The 24102-nt window shown below is 47.1% G+C and overlaps 1 protein-coding gene and 2 long non-coding RNA genes across 3 annotated transcripts; 2 read left to right on the top strand and 1 right to left on the bottom strand.

The window, feature by feature from the left end:
• Positions 1-15604: 15604 nt before the first annotated feature.
• LOC120654031 lies at positions 15605-16526 on the bottom strand. The gene is made up of 3 exons (XM_039931641.1): positions 16263-16526; positions 15959-16180; positions 15605-15888 (listed from the first exon to the last, which is right to left on the bottom strand). Exons 1-3 carry the CDS (start codon positions 16509-16511, stop codon positions 15796-15798), a joined length of 564 nt encoding a protein of 187 aa, XP_039787575.1. The 5' UTR covers positions 16512-16526; the 3' UTR covers positions 15605-15795.
• Positions 16527-20956: 4430 nt separating this feature from the next.
• Positions 20957-21829, top strand: LOC120654030. Its single transcript, XR_005666946.1, has 2 exons — positions 20957-21171; positions 21408-21829. It is a non-coding gene; the product is annotated as an uncharacterized LOC120654030 (long non-coding RNA).
• A 300-nt stretch (positions 21830-22129) lies between these two features.
• On the top strand, positions 22130-23238 carry LOC120655557. Its single transcript, XR_005667575.1, has 2 exons — positions 22130-22619; positions 22871-23238. It is a non-coding gene; the product is annotated as an uncharacterized LOC120655557 (long non-coding RNA).
• The last annotated feature ends 864 nt before the right edge of the window (positions 23239-24102 follow it).

Here is a 24102-nt window from a genome sequence, read left to right as displayed (position 1 = left end):
CACCCCTGGCCAAATCTCTAAATGGGAGTTCTCTCGAATCCCTGCTAGAAGTACTCACCCACCGTCATTCACCCGGTATTTAAAAGCTTCCTTTAGTACTGGGTGTTTTATCCGGTGACGAAGTCTAAGACTTTTAGCTTTGGTCCTTTTTACTAGCAAACTTTTAGCCTTGGTCTCGTAGTACCGGTTGAAGAACTGGTACCAGCTATGGCTCTTTTCAACTGGTTTTGATTGCTCTTTTTCTAGTAGTGGTGTTGGAATTTGGTCCATTTATGGGCTATTCAGGAGAATTCCAAAGCAACATGTGGCTGAATGGTATAGCCCCACATTACTAGTACAAGAAAATAGACACCATCTTAAATATTGGAGCACTTTCTATGCATTGAATGGAGAAGCCAAGAGATGGAGTGTGTAAGGCTTTGCTAAACACTCACCCCAATGTACGCGCGCGCGTATCCGCGTTTTTTCACGTGTATATTCGCGTGACTTGTGACTTGCGGCGTGCAGTCGTGTGACTGTAATTCAGCACATATTTTTCCACTTGTGTCTCTTACATTTGAACCATTGTGCACTGATTAGGCGCTAATCAATGCCCGGTTAATGCCATAATACCCAGTAAATTATCATGATCATTCTTAATGCATTTTAATTTATTTTATGAGCGTCATCAAAGAGATAACGGCTTCTTGATGACAGCTGCGCCTATATAAGTGAACTGGGAACATTCAGGTTGACCAATCAATTTCCCTGCCATTCTTCCACCTCTCGCTGTGCTATGTCATCGAGCTGCAAGATCTCGCTGGCCCTTTCCTTAGCATGCACTGAGGAGGAGGGTGAGCTGTATCTCCAAACCCTTGCCGTCGTGAAGCCTGCACAAGGAACAACAATAAGGTTTCTGGGCAGGGCAACTGCGCGACCGCTCAAGGTCGATCGACTACATTCTGCGCTGCTATAATGTGCACTGCATCGTCTCTTCACGAGGACGAAGCGCTTATCGGTAAGAGTAATTGAATTTAACATAAGTATATTTCAGCTCGTTATACTCGATCAGTTTATAATTCTGTTTAAGACAGCAGTAGTGTTATTTCTATTTTGTCTTAAGTTGAAATCTAGTCTCTATAAACGCATATTTGCAAAAGGTGGTGGATCCTGCACCGTACCTCACTACTATCTTAAGGTACACAATTGCATGGAGGAAGCAAAGCCAGGTATTGTGCTTGCTTTGCCAGATTGCCAACCACTTGGACAGAAAGACGGGACGAAACTTTCTAATAATAAGAGGCCACTAGCTCAGCAAAGAGAGCATCTAATCAAATATTTTGTATGCCGAGCACTCACCCGTAGTGGAGGTCCTCCTTTATCCTCCACTACTGCCCCTGATGATGACCATGTGCGTTGCATCGTGGTTTCTGGCGATGTCCACTTTCTACCAGGTATCATCAGGGAGCCTAGATTTCAAAAAATAAAAATAAAAATCATCAGGGGCCACACTTTTTCTTCCTCCTGCACTATTCCTCCCCCTGTCTGATTCCGCAGCATGCCATGCATTCCCACCATGCGCCTCGGCGAAAGCACGTAATGAGTGTAGCGCGATCGTCAGTGTCAATTTCTTAATAGGCTGGCAGGCATGCTTTTTCAGTTTGATTTATTATCCGCCTGCAAGTGCTGTACCTTTGAGCTGAGGTTTCCCTTGACATGGTGATAGAATGTGTGAACTGAAGGTGATAACAAAGTAATGCAAGGACGACCACTGTTTCAGGACTATTCTATTGTGGTCCTCTCATGCCCAGAGGATTGTGGTGCAATGAGCTACGGTGGTTCTCATTTCATCCTATTTGTCATTTTTAACAACCTACTATTAGGGGCGGGCCCACTTGGTATTCAAGGGTATTCATTGAATACCCATTATTTTTACAACAAAATTGAGTATATATAATCATATACATATATGTGTATTCAAAAAATAAGAAAATAGCATTTAACCCACTTCTCTACTCAAGATGGGCCGAACAGCCCCAGAATCGGACCACTGGCCGGCCTTTCCATCTCCCCCACAGCTCACTTGACCAGACCTGTAGGAACTCTACCTGCTAGCCTTTCCCTGCGGGCTGCGGTCTTTCCCGTCATGTCTAAATGAGGCGCTTTTTTCTTTTTTATATTTAAAAAAATCAAATTTTCAAAAAATATATGTCCATTTTGAAAAATTTCAAAAATACACCCGGTCGCCCTATGGGGGGCGACAGGGGTCCTGTCGCCCAAGCAACGGGCGACAGGAACCTAATGTAAATTTTTTTTTGGAATTTGCAAAGAGGTCCCTGGCTGGGGGGAGGGGGCCTGTCGCAGGCCCCCCCCCCGGGCGACAGGGGCATGTCTCCCCTCCAACGGGCGACAGGGCCTGTCGCCCCCCAGGGGCGACAGGGGTCTCCCTCCTTATATAAGCCGTGGCCGCCATTCCCTTCTCATTTGAGCCTAAAGATTCAGAAAAAAAGAGGGGTGAGGAGAAGAAAAGCGGCGAAGCTCTGCCGAATTCCGCACTTGTGATCTACCGATAACTTCCGTATGAATCCGTTGATATTGTACAACAATTTAATTTAATTAGCGGATTAGCTGAATTAGATTTGGTGCTTTAGAACACTTGTTTAGTATTACAATTTCAATACTATTACAGACTTGTTTTTAAATTAATTATGAATTAGAATAGAATTATGACAGTACCTTATTGATATTGCAGCATAAGACAATAAAATTATAACAGTACCTATATTTTCACACATCGATTTGGTATACGATAGGTGCATTATTGAAATCATTGTTCGTCATTTGGCGCACCACACTATAGCGCCAATGTCTTCGTCAGGATCAACCTACATTCCGTGGAGCAAGTGTGAAGTCACCGTACCCGAAGGAATTGATGTGCCAATGTGCTTCTGCGGTTCGTTATGCAAGTTCATGCAATCTGAGGTTTTAGGAGATGACTACGGCATGAGGTTCTTTATGTGTGAGAACTACGAATATGATCCACCTAAGCGATACGGCAAAGACCGGGCCAAGGTAGCAGGACAACAGACGCTATTTTTCTTTGTGACCTAACATTGAGTTATGATTGTAATTTTTGTTGGACAAAGTCTCCTCCGCCTCTTTGTGATTTTATGCAGTGGTTCGACACCGTGCAGTCGCAGCAGGCAAAGGACTCTGTGGAACAACAAGCAAGGTGGGCTGCAGAACGTTGGCGCCGAATGAAGCACGAGGAACAGCAAGAGGAGAAGCGCAAGAAAGAGCAAGCAGAGATCCGCAAGAGGATGGAGGAGGTGGATCGTAAGGCGGCGGCAGAACGTGAAGCTGACAGGGAGAGAAAGCGAGAGAGGGCACGCCGTGCGAAGGAAGCCGGGCCCGAAGCAATTAGGAAGGGCAAATATCCTCGGTGCACTCAGTAGAGTAGTACCATGTAATCCCGGCATTTTACATTCCATAAGGCATGGTAGGTTTAGATGCAACAAGAAATTACCTTGTCGTGTGCACATGCCACTGCAATTAGTTGTTTATGTTTTCAGTTGAGAGCTTGACTTTGTGTGTTGTAATTTTTACCATTAATTTGCAGTTCTAGCCGGGAATCTATGAAATCTTTGAACTTGTCCTTAATACTTCCGGAGCTTTTCATGTCACTAGATTACTAAGAAGCACACATTTAATTAATATAACGATAATAAATAAGAACTAAGAAATGCATTACATAATGTGAACCATCAAGTTTACATCATACTACAATGATAATGAAACACACATCACACATGCAGTGGCATGGCAGAACCCGTTGCAAACTACAGTAAATAGATTCTGGACTAACCTAACATGCCTTAGGTAATTTAAAAAAAACACAACAAACACAACGATGCAGCATGTCACTAGCACTAGGGTACTCCTAGTAGCCGTACCCCCACGTAGCAAACTGTGTTGAGCCTTCTCCGCAGTATCCACCCATTGCAGGTGGTGCAGGCGGTGGTGCCGGAGGCGCAGAGCCCTTCTTCTTGTGACAAGGGCAGTTGCAGTAAGGAATAGTGCATGGTTCATCCTGTGAACCGGCAGCATTGCTGGTATCATCATCTAAGTCGTCTTTGTTACCTTCGCTCACTTCCTCATAATGGTTCACCTTGCATTCCAGATCAAAGATCTTTATCTGGAGATACTCGATGAACTCCTGAATAGAATCAATTGGTGTAGGATCGACCCATCTAGTAAAACCACAGTTTTCTGGAGCATCGTAAGACTGCAAAACAAATTTCATATAAGGTGTCTCATTGAAGATAAAGAAATGAAACAACCGAGTATTACCCATGCGTGTGGACATTTAAAGAAACGCCGACCGCCATCCATCCCGTCGGTGCACATCTGCACTAAGCAGTCCTCACCATGTCTGCATTTTGGCCACGGTTCTCTATGGTTATCGTATTGTCGAAGAGGAGTTTCATTGGTAAATTTACTCTTGTGCTGTGGCGGAAACTCAAACACCGGTTCCGGAAAGGAATCAGGTCCAAGAGGCCCCTCCCATATTATGGGATCTCCCTTTCTTCCCCCTTTTCCTTTCCCAAAACCGTAGTAATTCTTCCCGCTAGACCCACCTCCAGACATTGGGTATACAATGAGCTTTGGTGTTTGAGTGCTACTGGGAGTTCACAAACTTCGGAGTATTTATAGGTGCACAAAGGTCTGATACCCGGAGTGTGGAGTGTAAATGCACCTAAAAAGCCTACATGACAACACAGTGAAGAGGCTAGCTGACCTAACACTGAAAAGGCTAGATTCGATTCTCAAAATGACTACTCGATGCCTCTCTGTGCATGTAGAGCAGCTAAGTGCATGCAGACTCACAGCACTGCATTGCTGCCGCTCGGTCGATCGCGCCTAGATGCTGCCTTCCCCACTACACGCCACAGACCTTCGCTGTAGAATGACAGGTCCATCGTCCTCGCCCGAGAGATTGCTTTGAAGGTGAGCTGGTGTGGGTGCCGTGTTGTCTCATCTTTTTGAAATGGTCGAAGGGCACTGCTATTGGGTTGTCGTCTTTTGTCACGTATGTCTGGGCAAACAATGCGACATTTGGGAAACCCGTGATCACCGTGCTGAGCAGTGGCAACCTGTGATCTCGTACTCGCAGCTAGATACACAATGGTCCCTATTTTGAGCTATTCGAGTGTGTCACGAAGTTTACACTGTATGCGGTAGTCGTCATCATCGTCGGCGGGATCTCGGCCGCTAACTCCTACCGCACCTAACTTGTCCTTCATTAAATCACGGAAAAAATTCACAAGAACTTCTCTTATTTCACGAGCATTATGGAACCCACAAACATAACAAGTTCACATCAATAGTATCTATAGAAACAAATGGCAAGTAAACTACCACAATCATAAACATCGGATACAAATAAGCGGTCCACAGCTATCTCATTACAAATAAACATCAGAGATACAAACATCGGATATATCTAACCACCCCTAGGGCGTCGGACCCTCTTAGCCCTCTGCTGGGCACAGACATGGCCCTCGGAGTAGGTGTGACGATCCGGAGACCTCACCTGTCGCTCAGGACACAAAAGGGGCTGCGGTGTCTGCTGCTAAGAGATCCCAAGTGGTGCTCCTCCTAGCTGTGAATACCCCCAAGACATTGGGGTCACCGTGCGCGCCAGGTGAGTCTGGAGTCAGGCTGTCGATTTCGTCTAAGGTGAAACCCTTGTTATCTGGAACGAACGTACTAGAAACAGACCCTGCGTAACATATAAACGTAAACCAACATATGTTGCGTGATAAATTAGTGAGTGCATTGAGAGAGTGTTATGTACCAGGTCGAAAGAAGGAAGAAGAAGGTCCGGCGCCCGCATCGGGGTAGAATCATATGCATAAAATGCGGATGTTAGCGTACGCTCGTGTCTTTCGTCATGACATGTAGAAACCGAAATACGAAACATAAACTAACCTGTGTAGGCTGGTATCTGTGGCCCTGGTACCATCCCTGGATACGGTTCGCCAACTGGTGCTGACCCTCTAAACATTCTAGTATGGCCGAGTGCAGTAGCTGGATCGTATCCTATTTGCGATATTAGTAAATATGTAGGAACACTTGATCTAATTTTAAAGAGATATCTACGTTACCTGTGAAGAACTGCGACGTCGGCCTGTGCACAGTCGACGGACACGGGAACGACGACGAGGCCTGGGATGACCCGTGGCTGTCTTCGTACTGCACACGGCTTCCCAAGTTGTGCACTACCTGACGCAACTGGTCACGCTGCCTCGACCATGCCTCTGTCTGCTCAAACTGGGTCATTGGGGATCTGACACGTACCCTCGTCAGGTAAGTCGAGCAGCCCGTCTCCATCATGTTGCAAAGGCGAAACTGCATCCATTCAGTAAAGGAACAGTTAGAAACACATGAATTATCTTATGAATATTAATATATATGCAAATTTGATCAAGAGACTCACCGCGCCAGCTAGTGCCTCCACGTGGTGCCGGGCATAGCCATCCTGAGGCCTCGCCTGGTGTGGCCGCGGGTGAGTGTCAACATAAATGAGACGAGCCCGAGTCCGGGGTAAGTACCAGGTGAGGTAAGCCCTAAACGAGCTGTTTGTGTGTGGTCCTGTTGGATGGACCAAGTGTTCGTCTGCCTGTTCCCATTGGTCCACCCACGGCTGCATCTTGGTGAGCCAATCATCAGAGCACGGCAAGCCACTCCTTGAGAACCTACAAAAGTGAACCACGAAGAATCGTTAGATTCGACACGAATGTATGAGTCAAGTTCATTCATAATTACCTGTGGTCCTGACGACTGACACGCTCCAATGCGGTGGGCACCGGAAACTCCTGGCGCTGCCCAAACTGTCTCCTGATTCACCAGGGGCAATATGCCTCAACCGCGATGTCACAAACCAGGACGGCTGTAGTAAGCCACAGGCTCGCATTCGCATAGCAGTGTGAAGACAGGCCTGCTGTGCACGGGTAGCCACAGCCTGTGGGCTGTAAGGCTCTCAGACAACGTCCTCGGGCGTTAGCATGTCGAGCTCCGAAACAAACTCAAGATATGCGCGTCTAACCTGCGCATGCGCCCAGGACCTCTGCAGTCCGAATAAGTAAAATTAAAAGTGCGCTAATGCATCATGTAACAATGAATAACAAAATTAGATTTGTTGCGAATGTACCTGACGCCAGATCCAGAGAGTTCCCATAGTGGGCCTGTCGTCCTCCTCGTCGCCGTACATGGCCCCGTGGTAAGGCTCGTGGCTGACCATGGGCCAACCAATGGCTAGCCTCTCGTACGACTAAAGTTGTAGCAGTAGTGGGCACCCCGCCAGGATAGCGTTCTCATGTGTCTTCGTGCAGCCGTTGCAGAGTCCACGGTAAGTGGCTGCAAGTACCGCCTCACCCCAGCTGTAGGCCGGTACATCCTCGTCTCCATCCGCAATCTCCCGTGCATACGAAAGGAGAATCCTATCGACCGAGTTGCCATGAGTGTTGTTGAACATGATGTAACCAAACAACCAAAGTAGGTACGCCTCCAGCGATCTGGTCACACTGTACTCGTCGGCATCCGCAGCCAACAGGGCAGGCTGCATAAACAATTAAGATTAATGGTTTCAACTGACAATGCAACATGTGAATTGTAACAATTAAATTTAAATATGCAATGAATACGTACTGTAAACTGTAAGAACCAGGTCTTCGAAGGACCTACTGCTCGCGGGTGCGGGTTGATCGGACCTGCTTCTCCACGCGGTCAACCAGGGCAAAACGGGCCTCCAGGTCATCCATCCACGAGGCCGCCACCACACGCGGACCTACAGCCTCCCCGACGATAGGGAGGCCGAGGAGGTAGGCCACGTCCTACAGCGTAGGAGTCATCTCCCCACACAGGAGGTGGAACGTGTGTGTCTCCGGCCTCCATCTGTCAACAAGCGCCGTCAGGAGGGATCGGGCGAGCTGAATAGGCCCACCCTCGACAAGACGGCCCAGAGTCAGTAGACCGGCCTCACGTAACCTACAATAAACAAAATTGTTGAAACAAAGGAATACCGACGAATACATAAGTCATAAACAATAATATTTCATTACATACCTGTCAACCCAATCGTGGTGTATAGAGATCACCTCCCCGGGTGGACGAGGACGTAGCACCTCTAGGGCTCGGTGCTCAACTGCTGCAAAGTAAGACCTGTGGCTCGAGTCGATAACTAGGTCTAGCAAGGAGTCCAACTCCATACCTGCATCCAAAAATATATGAGAACACATAGGTACATATATGTTTCATACAAACTGGATGCGTAATATTGATACATTACAGATAGGTTCGATACAAACTCCACGCACGATTACTACATATTACAGATAGGTTCAATACAAACTCCACGCACGATATTTATACATTACAGATATGTTCCATACAAACTGAACGCACGATTACTACATATTACAGATATGTTCGATACAATTGTGGATCATGACACCGAGTGCCTTCCACGAGCAATTCTCGCCGATGGTCATCTAAACGTAGGAGGTGCTCCATCTCTAGGATTTCCCGAAGGACCGACGTCAGCAGCGTCGTGAAGTGCATTCTGAGGACACTTCTTGTAGTTGTGACCCAATGCTCCACATTGGTTGCAACGCTTTTGTGCCTTGCTTGTTTCGGACTCGTCCATACCATTCTAAATACGACGTGTCTGACGGCAGCATTTACCTTTCTTAGTGGCTAGATCAGGAATAAACATCTTATTCTCATTATCCTAAATGAAAGGCCCCACTATTCCAATCCCGTATACCTCATGTCCCAAGGTGGATACAGCTGCTTCCTTGCTGAAGTAAGGTGAAACAAATACTCCTGGCTGCAACCTAGACTCTGCACATGCCGCAATGAGATGCGAGCATGGCAAATGCAATAACTTAGGCTTCATGTAGGAGCAGAAGTCTTTGCCATCTACTGTAATCAAACTCTCCTGTACCACCCTATCTCTACGGATACCACGACCAGTTCTATCCTTGCATAGAACCTCAAATCTATGCTCCATTGTACCTGTCGATATGACGCGGTGCAGTTTGGCCTTTTCAATCTTCTCTTGCATATATTTTGTCACTCTTGTGGAAAACTGAATTTGGGAGTTGCTGATGTTTATGCTTGCAGCCATGTATCGCTCTCTGAAATACTTCATGCACCCATACATGATGAACTCAACAATTCCCAAAAGAGGAAAGGCACGACAAGAAAGCATAACCATATTGAAACACTCTGCATGGTTCGTTGTCTGAATACCATACCGTATTCCGTTGGTATCATAAAGGAATGACCATTTCTCCTTAGGTGCACCTCGAATCCAGTGTGAAAATGGCTTCTCAATTGAATCCCTAGCCTCTGCAGCTGACTTGTGCTTGTTCCCGATGCCCTTCCCTTCACTAGCTCTGCAGTCAACTGATCAATCATCTGCCATAATGCATTGAATTTTCTCTGTTGATTTTGGGTGCACAACCTCTTAAATATGTTCTTAAGATCCTTGTTCTTGAAGTGGTCATAGATGTTTGCACCCATATGCCTAATGCACCACCTGTTTTGGACATCGGGCCACAATGGAGGTGTTGTCGCAGTTCCACGTTGCAATTTCAGTATTGAACTATTGATTGCAGCAGACCTGCATGCCTATCACTAATAAGGCACACATCTGGACATGCAGCAACAACATGAACCTTCACTCGTTCAAGGAACCAATACCAACTGTCTAAGTTCTCATTCTCAACAAATGCAAATGCGAGCGGAACTATTTGGTTGTTGCAATCTACCCCGATTGCGGTGAGTATCTGACCTTTATACCTTCCAGTCAGAAATGTGCCATCAATGCAGATCACCGGAAGACAACACTGAAATGCTCTAACACAGGCACCTAGGCAAAAGAAGGCTCATTGCAGAATACTTTGCCCCCTACTCACGGCTGATACGAGGTATGTGTCAAAAAAGCTTCCAGGATTTCTAGCAGCAACCTGGGATAACATACGAGGTAGGTTATTATATGATGCCTCGTATGTGCCAAACCGCATCTCGAACACCCTTTGTTTAGCCCGCCATGCCTTCAAATAACTAATGGTGTACTGGTAAGTCTGCTCAATGTGTCGAACAATCATTTTTTGCTCATAATTTAGATTGTCCATAATCAACCCATATATTTGCTTTGCAACAAAGTCGCATGATATATTGCGATGCGAGGGAAGAACTTCTGACAGCAAACAAGTGTGCTCTATCACAATGGAACATTTCCAGTTCGACTTCCATTTTCCCTTGAATGCATGTACTCACCATGGACATCCATCATTCACATACTTCACCTCATATTCTTTACTGCCAGACTTTATGACTCTAAATTCTCATTTCAATGATATTGCCCATAGTCTCACAACATCTTTTACGGCTTCAATGTTTGGATATGTTGCACCTTGCACTACCTCATTCCCTCTATACTCCCACTCCTGATTTCATACGTCTTCTGCGACATCACTGCCAAAACCATGCTCCTTCCACTCTTTTGGCAATGAGTACTGCTCGTCATCAGATGAGCCCTCATATTCTTCCATCTCTATTGCGGTTTGGTCTTCTGCCTCCATCTCGTCCACAATGCTATGTATCCTCTCTCCCTCATCAGCAAGGCCCTGTGGTCCGATGTTTTGGTTCTCTATCTCTTCTGACTCATTTTGCTCAACATAGTTGCTCTCTCTTCGAATACTCGGAGTTGCTTGATCTGCACCATGTTGGATTTCATTTTGTGTCTTCTCCCGGATTTGAACAAGAATGGCCAGAGGCCACCCACGCTCTAGAGCTGCTTGCATGTACTTCTGCCAGTCATTAGTGCTGTGTATCATCATCAATTCCCATAAATCACTTTCTACCTCCCAATTAACAAGAGACTGGACGGTCATCGCATGTGTCTCCGGATCAACACGGAACCCACGCTGCAGCCACTTACATATGGAACCAAAACTCCTTTCCAGAGGTTTATCTATGGTGCTAGATGTGCACTTAAAGGCAGAAAGGTCTACTCCATTTGGCCCATACAAAACATTGTAGTCACCATAAAATACTTGAAACTGCATCTTGCTCGACATATCTGTATATCATAGAATACTTATCGAGTTATACTCTTTACTTCACTACCTTATTCAATAATCCGTAAAAACTAAGTATGGAATTCAACTACAACATATAAATATTCATAACTACGTGATGACACTCAAATTCTATACTGCATATGCGAAATTCTATTCTAAATCGTAATTAATTTATAAACACGTCTCTAATAGTACTGCAATTGTAATAATAAACGCGTAGTACTAATTTTCTAAACTAATTTACTTCTACGTAACTAAAGTATCATTAAACTCATACTTCAATGGTTCTACTATAGCATTAATTAAATTAAAATACTCTACAATACCAATGAAAAAATACATAAACTAAATGTACTAACCTGAAGATCACAAGTGCGGAATCCGGCAGGGCTTTGCCGCTTCTCTTCTCCTCACCCCTCTCTTTTTTTTCTGGATTTTTGGTGGAATTTTTGGGCTCAAATGAGGAGGAAATGAGGGTAGAATGCTTATATAGAGGGGCAAGACCCGGTCGCCCGATGGGGGGGGGGACAGGCCCCCCTGTCGCGCCTGTGGTGGAGGCCCACCGGTTGCCCGAGGAGGGGGCGACAGGCCCCCCTGTCGCCCGTTGGGGGGGGGCGACAGGCCCCCTTGCACGCGCGCGCCCCCGGCCAGGGACCTCGTTGCAAATTTGAAGAAATAAAAATTACATTTAGGGCCTGTCGCCCCCCATAGGGTGACCGAGGGGTATTTTTGAAATTTTTCAAAATGGACATATATTTTTGAAATTTTAATTTTTTTTAAATATAAAAAAGAAAAAAGCGCTCTAAATGAGATGGTCTGTCTGTAAGACGAGAGCAGTCAAGTTGAATGATTTAACTTGTGTAGGTCTAAAACATGAAGGGGAAGAAGGGAGACAGTGCTAGTAGTATGTACTTTGAGCTATCAAAAAAAATTTAGACGTTACTTAAAATTTTAAATACCCATCTTTCAAATTCTGGGCCCGCCCCTGCCTACTATATTATTGAGTGTATTACACCTGGCTTATAGGTGGCCACAAATGGTTTACACATAATAGTGAAGGAATGAAGAATTTACTTCTTATATGTACTGAAGCGATGATGGCACCCATCAACATTTGTTTTCTTCCACGTGTGGTGTTTTGTTTTTGGAAATGAACCAAATAACATTAGACACAAACTTTCCCTTGCACTACTACAAAAACAATTTTTAGGAACGCATTGAATTTTTTCTAGGGGCGGGTCAATATTTGACCCATTGCTATAAATGGAGATGGGTTACCATAGCAACTGACCTGCTCCTAAAAATACATTTTTAGGGGCGGTCACCTCCAAATCAACCACCCCTACCCATTTTTAAGGGCGGGTGAGGGGGCCACCCGCCCCTACAAATGGCATTTTTAGAGGAGAGTCACCCCTCATCCGCCCCTAAAAATAATTTTTAAATTTATTCTAGAAATTTATTTAATTCAAAAAATAGCAAAACACATCAAAAAAGGTGAAAGCATAGACTTATTCTGATCTATAGAACTAAAATAAATATTAAATGCATATTTCAGTGTATAAAGTGATTATGAGTGTGAAAACCATAAAGTTAGCTTTTAGTAGTATGATAGTAGAGTGAGTGAGTTATACATTTTGGTTTCACACTCTTAGCCATTATGTACGCTGAAATATAGTTTTGATATTTTTTTAAATTCTACATGTCACAATATGTTTATGGTAAAAATTGTACTTTTTAATATATTTTGTTACATATTCTAATTTAAACAAATTTCAAAATAGAAAATTATTTGCAGGGGCGAGTGGGGGGCATCACCCGCCCATGAAAATCCATTTATATGGGTGGGTAGTGCCCCCACCGGCCCCTAAAAATACATTTCTAAGACAGGTAATGCCACTATCCATCTCTAAAAATACAATCAACGTCATCAATCCGCACCCACGCCCTCCACGCCTAAAAAAGACAGCAATTTGAAAAACAGTGGAAGGTAAGGACATCCACTCTCTCTCCGTTATCTCTTTCTCCCCCGTCTCATCATCTCCCACCACATGCCACCTCTCTTCTCTCTCTTTCTTATCTCATTCTCCAATCTCCATCGTGTCTTCCTCCCTTCACCTTCTTCCTTTGTAGGCCGCGGGCCGTGGCACAACGCTGGTGGATGTGGCCGGCGTGGGGGAGCGCAGAGGGCGGTGGGGCACTAACGCGTGCGCGGCGCCGACAGGGCGCGGTGGCCCGCGGCGCGATGATACACGGGCGGCACCGGAAGGGGTAGCTCCGGTGAGCGTGGCGGGGCAGCCGGAGGGCACGCGGAGGGCCTTGCGTGGCAGCGCTGGCAGGGCGGGCTCCAGTGAGCGCGGCGGGGTGGTCGGAGGGGCGCAGAGGGTGGCGCCCAGCAGGAGGAGGAGGCGGTGCCTAGCAACTGCAGCGCGGGCTGAGGCACATGGCGGATCACAGCCGCTATGACGCAGGTTGCACACACGGCTGCGCGCAGCCCAAGGCTGCGCTCGGCACCATGAACTTGCGGAGGCCGGGAACGGATCCACGGCAGCAGGAGCTTGCAGAGGCCTTGGAGCTGCGATGGACAGAGCTGCAACAGCGGTGCGGCGGCATGCAGCGTGGCTCGGCGGTAGCGGAGTGGAGCGGCAATGGTGGTGCGTGGCACGGTGCGGCACGCGGCTCGACTGCGTGGCGCTGCGACGGCAGTGGCTCGGCACGAGATGCTGCGACGGTGGTGCTGCGCACGGCTCGTAGCTGCTACGGTGGTTTTTCCTTATATGATTTATAGGGGCGGGTGATTCATGATCCGCCCCTATAAATATTTTTCTAGGGACGGATCATACCCTCGCATGCCCCTAGAAATTCATTTTCAGGGGCGAACGCGTTACTCGTCCCTGCAAATAGCATTTTTAGTTGCGAAAAGTAGTGGCGGGTGCGGTACCCACCCTTAAAAATTACTTTTTACTCGCCCCTACAAACTTTTATTGTAATAGTGTTGAACACCTAGGATTGCACAAATTAAACTAAAAATAATTATAGTAGCGATACTAATGTGAAACTGATATCCATAAGGGGGAAACTTTCCAGAAAATATGACCAGCTTTAAATTGTGCATGCAAGCAACAACTGGCAGAAATCAGAAGATCTTACTAATTGATTAACCATTCTCAAAAAACTATGTGCTGATGTACTGGTGAGGCAGTATGGAAAAAGATATGATTATTGTAACTGAAATAAGCCATTTGTCGAATTGTACTTTCTTGTGCACCAACCAACGTATATTTAATAAATAATCAAAGTGAAGTAAGCAGGCATGTACCAACCATGATGACCCCATCCTGAAAATTCCAAACAGAAAGCAGCTGGCACTCCACTTTACTCCACTTTTGCCTCCAGAAAAGTTTTAACTCTTTCCCTTGGAAATTTGTTCAGAGGATGTCCGATTCGTTTTTGTCGCATGTAAGGGATTGCTCACCTACCTGGTTGTATATTCGGCATTCGTTGCCAAAGAAAAGGGGTGAAAGGGAGGAAGGCCCGATTCACCTGGTTGTAGTTCATGTGTTGTGTTGCTCATAGTGTATGCATCGTGTGTTCAGAAATGAGAATACTATCAAGGTCTTGGACATTTGCGTCGCTCTTTGCTCTCATCATCTTTGCGTACTTTTTCTCGACTTCATTCGCAGGTTTGTGCAAGTAGTTCTTACTTGGAAGTTCTTGAGATAGTTTTCCCTTGATTCAAGCCTTGAATACCCAAAAATAAGATTGTTGAGTAGTCAATCTCCTGTTTTCCGAGGCCTAATAACATGATGCTTCGAGCTTGTCCGGCCTTTGCTTATGTTAAGTTTCATCAAGATACAAAGACACTACCGGACTTCCAAACTTTGCCGAGTGTCAGATACACTCGGCAAAGGATATATTACACTCGGCAAAGTCTTTGCTGAGTGTAACACTCGGCAAAAGACACTCGGCAAAGGTTCCCACGGCAAAGTTTACTTTGCCGAGTGTCAGAATACGGGCACTCGGCAAAGGTTTTGCCGAGTGCCCTGATACTCAGGCAAAGAAGCCACGTGGCTCCACCCTGGTCCCGCGGTTTGCCGAGTGTCTAACGTCAGACACTCGGCAAAGTTTCAAACTTTGCCGAGTGTCCGACTGGGACACTCGGCAAAGTCCCCGCGCCAGGGTACCTCCACGTGTCTGGTTTGCCGAGTGTCAAGGCAGTGGCACTCGGCAAACGTTTAAATCTTTGCCGAGTGCCAGTACTTTAGCACTCGGCAAAGTCACTGCGCTGCTGACCTGTGCAAGCTCTTTTGCCGAGTGTTTTGGCTTAAACAATCGGCAAAGTGGTGAATTTTTCTTTTTTTTGTTTCGTTTTTCTCTATTTTTCCATACAAATACAACAGAAATATATGTGATTGCAGAGGTCATTACAGGCAGTTATAGTCCATCACATATGATTGACAATGACGAGAATGACATCGATACAAATAACACAGTCCATCACATATATCACAAGTCCAATACATAACACGAGTCCGATACATAACACAAGTCCATCACATAGAATATAGTCCACATATGTCACAAGTCCGATACATAACACTAGTCCATAAAACAGAATATAGTCCGATACGTATAATAAGTCCAATACACTAGTACTACAAGGCACTCACTGCTCAGGTCTGTGGGGCCAAGTTGGCCACTGGGCGGCCGGCGAGTTCTGGTCCGGAGGAGGGTCGTTCGATGCGTTCCACGACTGATTCTGCAAATAGGAATATATCAATTGAAGCATCACAAAAATATAATAATATCTACAAACAAAGCATACTCACTAGAGTGTCAGAAGGTCCTGCAGGAAAGTAAGGCTGAGCTGGTAAGACGAAGGGAGGAGGCGGCGTCGCATAGTTCATCGACGCGCCAAGTCCTTGCATCCAGGTGACCATGCTTTGCAACATAACCGACTGCTCCTCCCTCAGCTTCCGCTCCTGCTCCAGCTTGGCCTCGATCTCCAGTCGGCACCTCCTCTCCTCCTCAAACTTTGCCTCCATCTCGGCCTACAAGATTTAAACCTCCATGTTACAATACGAAGCAAAGTTTCATTTTAATCATAGAACCGGCAACTAAATCTAAACTAACCTGTCTCTGGTGCACGCTGGCCACTGAAGTCTCAGGCCGTGGGCGAATGGGCGGGGTCGAGTCGGTGGTACTTGCCCTAAGCTGCGAGAGACTGGGTGTACTCGCCGTGTCGACCAAGCTGTTGGCGATCAAGTACCGCCCGTGCTTCTTCCCTTGTCCCGCCCTCATGATGGCTTCTCCGGAGAGTGGCGCGGTGGTCGGATACCAAGTCTCCCCGTGGAGCGCCCTTCCCACCTCCATGTACTGCATTGATGCGCGCGTGGATGCTTGGGTTTGTGTAGGCCTCTGGTGGAGCCGCCGGGTTGTAGGCCACGTCCGACGTCGCCCTAGCCCATGTGAGACATGGCGTACGCCGTGAAGTTGTTGCAAGACTGGCCTGGATGAGACTCCGACTGCCAAGAAGTCAACAAGATGATTAGTAAGAATTAAAAATATAGCTTTAGAAAGAATGAAGATCATAGTGAACTTACCCAAGTATTCTTATACTCGCCGAGGCTAAGGCTCCCTTGATGATGTGCCGGACCCGGCATCATCATGCGGCGCTCCTGGCATAAGGCGTGCTGGTGGGCCCAATCCTCGCTGATCCACTTGTCCACCATCATAGACCAGCACTCGGCCTTGTTTGCGCACCAGTTCGGAGGCACCTAAACGTAATGAAGTGCATGATATATTGTATTATCAAATACAAGATAAATGAATAGAGATGGCATTTATTTACTCTTAAGTACTGGTCTCGCGTGAGGAAGATGTCCCTTGCGGCTGGTTTCTTGACACTCCTCTTCTCGAACTCGGCGCAGTACACAACGACGGCCTGGACACGCGCCTCGTAGTGCATGTCCTTCACCAGCTTGTAGCAAGCCTGGTGAGCCAGCTCGTTCGCCCGGGCCTCATAGCCTTCCTCGCACCTGTAGAAATCCTGCATATATACCCACGCAATATTTCAACCATTATAGTGCAATCACTATTCCAAAAATTGAAACAAAATGCGATATTTCAACCATTTTAGTGCGAGGATGACTTACCCAAAACTCCCCGACCACCCGCCTCGCTTTGGTGTTGAAGTTCCTTCCTTCGCGATCAGTAGCGTCCGGGCAGGCCATGTAGTGGTCCCATGTGTATGCCGGCTCCAGCACCCCGGCATGCATCACGAGCCCGGGGAAGTGCAGCCCGCACAAAAGACCCAAGATACCATTAGGCTTCCGTTTGTGCTCACCGGGCTGCACAAAAAACCACCCCCTGCAAGAGTGTTTAAGGTAAAATTTTAGTTAGTATTGCAATTTTAAATATATGTAATGCATAATAAATAAGTAATAAAATACTTACTTAGGCTCTAGTGGCCGAATCATCGGGTGTCTCGCTAGAGATATCGGACGTCGCGGGAGTTGCGACGGTCCACGCAACCACACCACCCGCTCATCTCCTGCCGCCCCCTCCTCGGCCTCCTCCTCGTCCTCCTCCTCATCCCCCTCCACGTGCTCCTCCTCCTCCTCGCTCCCCTGGTCCTCCACCCTCTCCTCCTCCTCCTCGGCCTCTACAGGAGAAGGGGTCCTCTCCCTCCTCCCCCTCCTCACCTTACCTCCTCCACCACTCCATAATTGACAAGATGTTCGCCCATGACCTTCTTTGTCTTTCGTTTCTAGTTTCCACAACTCTTGCAGGGACACCACATGAATCTCGACCCTTCAGCTTGCGCCCATGCCCCTTCCAAGAACTGGTTAGTCTTGTCAATCCATTCATTGGTCATGCTAGCTCGAGTTACCCGGCCGGTGTACATCCACTCACGGTTATCCATCTTCCAAGATATCAGCGACTACTATCAAAATTCGGCTTAGTCTAGTAGGTAAGGATAGGTCCTAATCCCACCCGACCATGCGTAGATGCGGTCAGCTTCCATGATCCAATCCTATCCGAGACAGAATTTCAGCAGCACCTCCCCGCTGTTCTCTAGATACACGTCCCGAAAGGGAGATTGTGTATCCCGAGAACAACAGGGAGGTGATGCCGAAACTCTGACTCGGATCGGAGCCGACCATAGAACCTGACCCCATCTACGCATCCTCGGGCTGTCCAAAGAAGCGTGGACAATTCGAAATAGATACGATTAAAGATATGCAGAAAAAACTGCATATCTCCACTCATATCTCTTCCGAACGGGAGACGCCTGACTAGTTTACGCGATCTACGAACATGATTTCCTAAATAAACTAAAAAACATAAAAAATATACTACATCAGACTTTAAAACTAAATAAATATTTAAATCAGACTTCAAAACTAATTAAATATTTAGAAACTAACTAAACATATAAATAATATTCTAAATAAACTAATTAAACTAATAAACTATAAACCAAATAAACTAAATAAATTAACAAAAACACAAATTAATTACCTTGGCATGGGGTGGGGAGCGACGGGGCGGAGCCGAGGCAACGGTGGGGCGCCGCTGGGCTCGGGGCGGCGGCAGCGCCGGCTGCGTGCGGCGGTGGGGAGGCGCGGGGCCCGGGGCGAAGCCGGCGACGGCTGCGGGCGGCGCGCAGGGCCCGGACGGCGGCGGCACGGCCCCGGCTGGCCGCGGTGCGGGGCACGGGACCGCGGGCGCGTGGCGAGCGGGCGGCGCGGGGCACGGCCGCGGCCGGCCGTGGCACGGGGCCGCGGGCGGCGATCGGGGCATTCGGCGGTGGGAGGCCCGGCCAGCGGTCAGCGAGGGGCCCGGGGCGGCGCACGGGACGGCGGTGGCCCGGTGGCGTGGAGGCGACGGCGGCGGCGTCGGGGCGGGGCGCGGCGGTGGGGAGGCGCGGGGGCCGGGGCGGAACCGGCGTACGGCCGCGGGCAGTGCGGCGGGGCTCGGGCAGCGGCGGCACGGGCGCGGCCGGCGGCGGCGCGGGGCCACGGGGCCGCGGGCAGCGCGGCGACCGGTCGGCGCGGGCACGGGCCCGGGGCGGCGGCGGCACGGCCGCGGACGGCGGTGGCGCGGGGCACGGGGCCGCGGGCGGTGAGCGGGGCAGCGGCGGCGGGAGGCCCGGCCGCGGACAGCGAGGGGCCCGGGGCGGCGCGGCGGGGCGTGGCCGGGGCGGCGCGGCGGGTCGGGTGCGTGAGCGGGGGCACGGTGGGCCGGGGCGCGTGGATGAAGAAATGAGTTGGGTCGGGCGTCGGGGGGTTATCCCCGTTATTTACCGAGTGCCGCCAATCCGGCACTCGGCAAACTATGGCTATGCCGAGTGCCAGATCGGCGGCACTCGGCAAACTATGCCTATGCCGAGTGCCAGATCGCGACACTCGGCAAACGGTTTTTTAAAAAATTTGATTCATTTCTTTGCCGATTGCCGGACCAGGTGGCACTCGACAACTATTTATTTTAACTGAGTTCCAAAAGCAATGATACTGAAATTAACATAATGTAAAAAAACATATTATTTCATGCATAACTATTCCAAACTCAAATTAACATAATTTTAATTTCAAGTTTCATGATTTTATGCAAGAAAACCTATTATTTATGTGTTTCTAAAGTCAAATTTAATTTATATCAACAAATTCGTTTTGATGAGGTATGTATAAAAAATTTAGTGACTACCAACTAAATAATTTGCCAAAATAAAACAACAAATTATGGTTCATGATTTCATGCAAAAAACCCTATTATTTCATGCGTTTAAAGATCAACTTAAAACTAAATATAATGATTTTCAATATGTGCCAAAAATAATTTAATATATAGATAACAAATTCAAAAATTAACCAAATTTTCACAAGACACATGTTTTGTTGTTATTTCTCTATATAAAAAGTTTCACATTGAAAATCATATGCGACTTTCATTTCAACCACAAATCCAACCGGATACTAAACATCTCTCCGAAACTTCTTCGGAGATTCTCCGACTTGTGAGCGGCGTACATTGTCACGTGTCCGAAACACCGTCAATTTTTTTCCACTCTATCCTCGCATGAAACCAAGAGTTTTGCACAATTCCCATGATTTTCAGACATTGCATGCTATTTTTGGTTTTTTCCGAACGTCCGTGCACACGCTTGTGATCAAGTTTCCTGATAAAGATGCTTCAACTTTTAAGTTCTTTCGCGCATACGGCATCAGTTTTGATTCTGGTACATAAATATCAAATTTCCATTCATTGATTTCGAAATTTTGACCCAACTTCTAATTTAATGTTAACTTCGAACGATTATTCCCCGCAAACAAAAAATTAACAGAAAATAGTAAACCAATCAATAAAAGTTTTTTATGTTCCTAGGGATTAAATTATCAAATTTAACTAGAGACAAAAAAATTTGAAGGTCAAAATTTTTTTTCCCAATTTTACCGAGTACCTAACCTCCAGCACTCGGCAAAATATCCCCTTTGCCGAGTGCCAGGTGGTGGCACTCGGCAAATACTTGACGCCGTCAGCCCCCCCTAACGGGCGTCGCACGGAGGGCGCGCGTGCTGGGCACGTGCGCGGGCTTTGCCGAGTGCCGCCGGGCCAGCACTCGGCGAAGGAGACACTTTGCCGAGTGCCCTGCTTTGCCGACGGCCGGCACTCGGTAAAGCCCCCGGGCATGCCGTGTGCCAGATTTTTGCCGAGTGCCCGTGGCCTGGCACTCGGCAAACAACATCTTTGCCGAGTGCCCGTAGTCTGGCACTCGGCAAAGGCCGAGACACTCGGTAAATTAGGGTTTTCCGGTAGTGAGAGAACTAGTAAATCTCTTTCCCATGATAGAAAGTCGAGGAAAGTATCTCGCCAATGAACTCTTAATTGGTTCCTGTCAGGATAGTAGGTGTGGTTATATATCTTTGTGCTGGAGAAAATAGCTTTGATTCTCCTAGGTTCTCAGTGGTGTGATTGTTTGTTTTCAGGTAGACCGCGCAGTTTCATGACGGATAAAGATGACCTACGTCAACACGGAGAGGTACATAGAAGAAAAATAAAACTGGCTGGCACTCAAAAACCCTGTATCTCTCTGTGTGCTTGTCGATGTCTGTGTGTGTGAGAGGGAGAGGGGGAGAGAGACCAATACGAACTACTCATAGAACCGTTTGGAATACCTGGACTTCATATCTACGTTATTGAAATATTCCTTTATCTAAAAACACAGAAAAAAATCTATTACTTTTTTCTCACGTTTACGTGAAAATTAATTTGCAGGCAGCAGGGAATGGACACAAGCAAGCAGTAGCGCCTCTGGTGCATACTCGGATGCTCAACGTCAAGATTAATGATTACGGCAGCTATGATCCTTCCCCTTCCATGGACAAGCCGCACTTCAAGCTCATACCCAACTGATCAATTATGTATCCATGTTGCAGCACTGGAGCGTGACCGATGAGGAATTTGGCTCCTTATTACATGTGTACTAGCAAATGCGTAGATATAGAGAGGGAATTTCTAGACTTGCGCTAAAACTATTATAATAGTATTTAGGATCTTGTCATATAGATGTTTCTCGTGCTTTGTAAAGTAGTCACAAGAAGTTGTCGGTGCTTATTCGGTTGAACTTGTCATATAGAAGTATTGTACTTAAACCATATATATATACATATATATACATATACCTATTGTCTATTCTACACATGAGTGTTGAATAGTATTCAACACCCCGACGGTGCTGGCCCTGCCCCGGCGAGTAAAATACACACCACACCACTGCCAATACTTACTACTCCACCACCCATCAATATTTTGGCCTATATTTAGGGAGGGTGCAGTAAAGCCACCCAAATCAAATGCGTAATTAAGTGGCCATCACTCTTGTAGACAAAATCACGCCCACGGGTCATAATTACCAATCAACGCAGCCGTAAAAATAATAATAGTGATTTTACAGTTCAAAACCTCTCACCAAGCAGTTAATCTGGATAAGGAAGGATGCTGTTTACGAAATCATCGGCAGTCTCGCATTTGATGGTGCTCCCACCGCAAGGAAACCGGGAGCCCCCTCTCCCCCGTCCCCCACAAATCTCGATCCGCACCCAATCCACCACCGCACGCCGGAAAATTCCACCACCGCCCGCCACCGTGCTCGCTCACCCCATCCATACGCGGATTCCCCACCCCCGCGGTGCACCCGGCTGGAGGCCTGCGCCCATGCGCCACCCATCCCCCGGCCGTCCTAATTGCGGCCCTCCGGCCGCCCGGGCCGCCCCCTGCTGCTGGTGGTGGCCACCACTCCCACACAGCCGCCCTCTGCTGGTGCCCGCCCATCGCCGAGGTCGTCGCCCACACCCTGCAGCTGCTGTCTGCATCGCCGGCCGGCTCCACCAATGCACCGGGGATCTTCGCTGCCCAATCGATTTCGCTAGCACGAATCCGGCAGGCCACAGTCAGCGGCCGTGGAAGCCACATCTGTGGATATAGCAGGTAAGTCAGGCGACCATGTTTGATCATCTGCTCCAAATTTCATTGAACCGATGCCTCCTAGATGCAAGGCACGGACGTGAGTTTGTCAAAGAAAAAAAAAAGAATCACAGGTCGACAACGAACCCAATTTCATGGCAATTATTGCACTTGTTAGTATTTTTTATGGCAGATACCCATCCTTTTTTACTTCAACCTCATATGTGCACGCAGTAACTAGTCCCCCCCAAAGCTGACCATTTTTTGCTTAACAGGTGCATAGCAGACAGCACTTCCTGGGGCCTCCAAGATGATGCCGGGTGATGCCGGAAATCGAGTTCAGCCATCAACCAACGCGCGTGCATTACACCGTAATGCGGATGTGCGTTGATAGATTCCGCACGAAAACATGGAGACCGGCCCAGAGCATTTAGATCGGCGCACAAGAATCTAAAAATACGCCAGACTGTTTTGTTTTACCAACGTCATGTTCAGTTTTTACGACACGACAAAGTATCTAGCTTCTTACGTCCATTTTTAATTGTATTTACTACTATGATGGTTAATGTTTTACTTGTAATGTTTTAATTGTAAAGAAAAAAACTACTCAAACAACTGAAAATTACTACTATTGTTTTCTCTAACAATACCCCCTGTTGTACACCTGAACATACTACTTTCTACCACAACGACTTCCATTTTAAACCTCCTCCCCTAATTCTGCCACGTAGAAAACGGATTGTTACACATACCATAATACCATTTCAAAAACAAAGCCACTCGAATTACTCTTCAAACTTTTCAAACCCAACTAATTGCCTTCGCCGCGAATCCTACTCTATTTACTCTTCCATGCTTCAATGTATACTTACCGTGACTACAGACAGATGGATGCCGAAATACGGGCCCATACCAAAATAATGTACTTCCCTTCAATCATTCAAATAAAAGAAAAACAAACTAGTAATTTTTTACTTCCAACTGTTCACCTTTTACTTCCAACGTTTTCCTACTATGCCATACCTCCGTACGTGATAACACCTCACTTTGCATTTTCAATGGTCAAACGGATTTCTTTTGAGTCACTAACCATTCAAACCTGCTTAAATACAATAATGGAGACCATTTGCGTCAATCAAGGGTCGCGGTCACCATTTATTCCATTCAATGTACTCTGTAACGAGATTTTACTACCGTGTAGCCAAGACATCGTAATTTCCTCTGCTTTTGCTGCACTCGCCGGAGTAAACCTGCGCCGCCGTGGGTGTTGAATATTATTCAGCAACCCGCATGCTAAATAGACGGGTCCTACACAAACAGCAGCGCTATTCTACCCCTATGTATAGAATGGGATTCTACACAACCCCGGCCCGATAACCCAACCTTTCCCATCCATCCCCAACCCGTCCAGCTTCGTGTCTTTTACATTTTTACCATTATAACGAAATGCACTCATCAGATTGTCATCTTTAGAATGCCACATACATCTATAGCAGCAAAGAGAAGT

The sequence above is a fragment of the Panicum virgatum genome, chromosome 1N (assembly GCF_016808335.1).
Source record: "Panicum virgatum strain AP13 chromosome 1N, P.virgatum_v5, whole genome shotgun sequence".
Taxonomy (NCBI): domain Eukaryota; kingdom Viridiplantae; phylum Streptophyta; class Magnoliopsida; order Poales; family Poaceae; genus Panicum; species Panicum virgatum.
The sequence above is the reverse complement of the archived record's forward strand: the minus strand, read 5'-3'. Positions and strand labels throughout refer to the sequence as shown.